The 2,500-nt window shown below is 49.2% G+C and overlaps 1 protein-coding gene across 2 annotated transcripts in view; it reads right to left on the reverse strand.

The window, feature by feature from the left end:
- The window catches only part of ap2m1b (adaptor related protein complex 2 subunit mu 1b), a 5,734-nt gene that overhangs the window by 593 nt on the left and 2,641 nt on the right, over positions 1–2,500 (reverse strand). Inside the window, exons 6-12 of one of the 2 annotated variants that reach the window (XM_068584509.1) lie at positions 1,996–2,092; positions 1,762–1,906; positions 1,331–1,450; positions 1,111–1,246; positions 828–925; positions 631–742; positions 1–507 (exon numbers count right to left, since the gene is read on the reverse strand). The exon at positions 1–507 is cut by the window's left edge and continues 593 nt beyond it. In XM_068584509.1, the coding sequence (XP_068440610.1) occupies positions 373–507; positions 631–742; positions 828–925; positions 1,111–1,246; positions 1,331–1,450; positions 1,762–1,906; positions 1,996–2,092 (843 nt within the window). In that variant the 3' untranslated portion in view covers positions 1–372. The remainder of the gene's footprint in view (positions 508–630; positions 743–827; positions 926–1,110; positions 1,247–1,330; positions 1,451–1,761; positions 1,907–1,995; positions 2,093–2,500) is intronic. The other variant, XM_068584510.1, reaches the window with a different exon arrangement.

The following is a 2,500-nucleotide window of genomic DNA, read 5'->3' on the forward strand; positions in this document are numbered from 1 at the left end:
TGTCCCTCCTCGGCAGCGGGTCTCATACGATGATGATGATGATGAAGATGTCCCTCCTCAGCAGCGGGTCTCATACGATGATGATGAAGATGTCCCTCCTCAGCAGCGGGTCTCATACGATGATGATGAAGATGTCCCTCCTCAGCAGCGGGTCTCATACGATGATGATGATGAAGATGTCCCTCCTCAGCAGCGGGTCTCATACGATGATGATGATGAAGATGTCCCTCCTCAGCAGCGGGTCTCATACGATGATGATGATGAAGATGTCCCTCCTCAGCAGCGGGTCTCATACGATGATGATGATGAAGATGTCCCTCCTCAGCAGCGGGTCTCATACGATGATGATGATGATGATGAAGATGTCCCTCCTCAGCAGCGGGTCTCATAGATTCCACTGCGTCCGATGTAACGAACCCATTTGATGACGTCGTGGTCGCTGTAGTTCAGTTTGGGCTCAAACACCTTCAGGTACCTCACCTTCAGACCAGAGGGGGCGAAGGGCACCTGGGAGTGGGGGAATGAGGAAGAACAGGAGGAAGAAGAGGAGGAGGAAGTGCAGCATTAGACCACAAAGTCCATCAAGATATGTAAACATAGAAAAAGATGAAGATGAAGATGATGAATCACCTCAAAGTTCATGGAGATCGGAGGCCGAGCCCACTTCTTCTTGTCGTTGGTCGGCAGGAGTTCAATCTCTGCACTGATTTGAGACTCCTTCATCCCAGCCATCCTCTTCACCCTGAGACACACACACACACACACACACCTGTTACCTGCTGGCGTCACACACTCCTCAGAGAGAGAGGACAGTGAGTCCTTCTTACTTCCAGACGATGGCGTTCTCACTGGCTTTGTATTTGGCTTTTCCCTTCATGCAGATGACCTGAACCCCACTGGTGTTGAGAGGGGTGGGGATCCTCACCTGTTGGTACAAGGTCACTACAAGGTCACTACAATGTTACTACAAAGTCACCACAAGGTCATCACAAGGTTACTACATTGTTACTATAAGGTCACTACAAGGACACTACAAGGTTATTACAATGTTACTAGGTCAAGGTCAAGGTCATTACAAGACTACAAGACACTCTGTCCTCTCCGTAATACCTCAATCTTCTGAGCGAGCAGCGAGGACTTGAAGTTGGACTTGATGACGACTTTGACCTCCAGCTTGGTGCGACCGACCTCTCGGACCAGAGGGATGACCCTGAAGGGCAGAATGATGTCTTTGGTGGTCCTGTACCTGAGGACAGGAGGAGGCGTGAGTGTGTGTGTGAGGGATGTGTGTGAGAGGTGTGTGTGAGGGGTGTGTGTGTCTGTCTCTGACCTCATGAGCTCGTAGTCTCCGTCTGGAGGGATGAAGCTGATGCTGCGTTCAGCGTCAAACTTGCTGAGACGAACACACTGATGGAAGGTGCAGTCATCGATGGCTATGGACTGTTTACCACTGAGGAGACAGGACGCAGGAGAAGACAGGAAGTGATGACCTAGGTGACCCCTGACAGACAGGAAGTAGTGACCTAGATGACCTCTGACAGACAGGAAGTGGTGACCTAGGTGACCTCTGACAGACAGGAAGTAGTGACCTAGATGATCTCTGACAGACAGGAAGTGGTGACCTAGATGATATCTGACAGACAGGAAGTAGTGACCTAGGTGACCTTTGACAGACAGGAAGTAGTGACCTAGGTGACCCCTGACAGATAGGAAGTGGTGACCTAGGTGACCTCTGACAGACAGGAAGTGGTGACCTCTGACCTCTTGGCTGCGTCCTCAGAGCTTCCTGTCTTTCCCTGCTTGTCGATGACGATCTTGTCGTTCATGCCGAACTTGCACTCCGGCATCCCGCTCAGGTAACTCTTCATCGCCACGCGGCCCGACACGTGAGCGCTGAGCACCTGACCTGCAACACACTGAGGATGAGGAGGAGGAGGAGGAAGAGCACCTGACCTACACTCACTGAGGATGAGAAAGAGCACCTGACCTACACACATTGAAGATGAGGAGGGCTGATTTGAGGATGAAGGTTAGCCGCTAACTGCTGCTCATGTTTGTGAATCTGGTCCAACTTGTTGTGACTCCATCTTTGCTTTTTCAAATAATAGAATGAATAAAACATAAATCTCTGTAAGATGATGTGTGCCAACATGTGCTCTTATTTTGTTAGAACAATGCTCAAAAAGTTCTATCTGTGCAAAGAATAACTAATACATCAAAATACATCTTTATAAACGAGGTTGTAGATTTGATAAAGCTCTCAGCTCATGCTCCATGTTGAGCTGAGAGCTGTTACTGTTTAGAGACGCAGAAATAAAATGTTAACACGTTAACATTCCCTTAAAGGGACAGTACCTTAAAGGGACGTCCCATTACAGGACCAGTACCTTAAAGGGACGTCCCATTACAGGACCAGTACCTTAAAGGGACAGTACCTTAAAGGGACGTCCCATTACAGGACCAGTACCTTAAAGGGACGTCCCATTACAGGACCAGTACC

Source organism: Clinocottus analis, unplaced genomic scaffold (genome assembly GCF_023055335.1).
Source record: "Clinocottus analis isolate CAN_PGR_092001 unplaced genomic scaffold, fCliAna1.0.p SCAF_2, whole genome shotgun sequence".
Taxonomy (NCBI): domain Eukaryota; kingdom Metazoa; phylum Chordata; class Actinopteri; order Perciformes; family Cottidae; genus Clinocottus; species Clinocottus analis.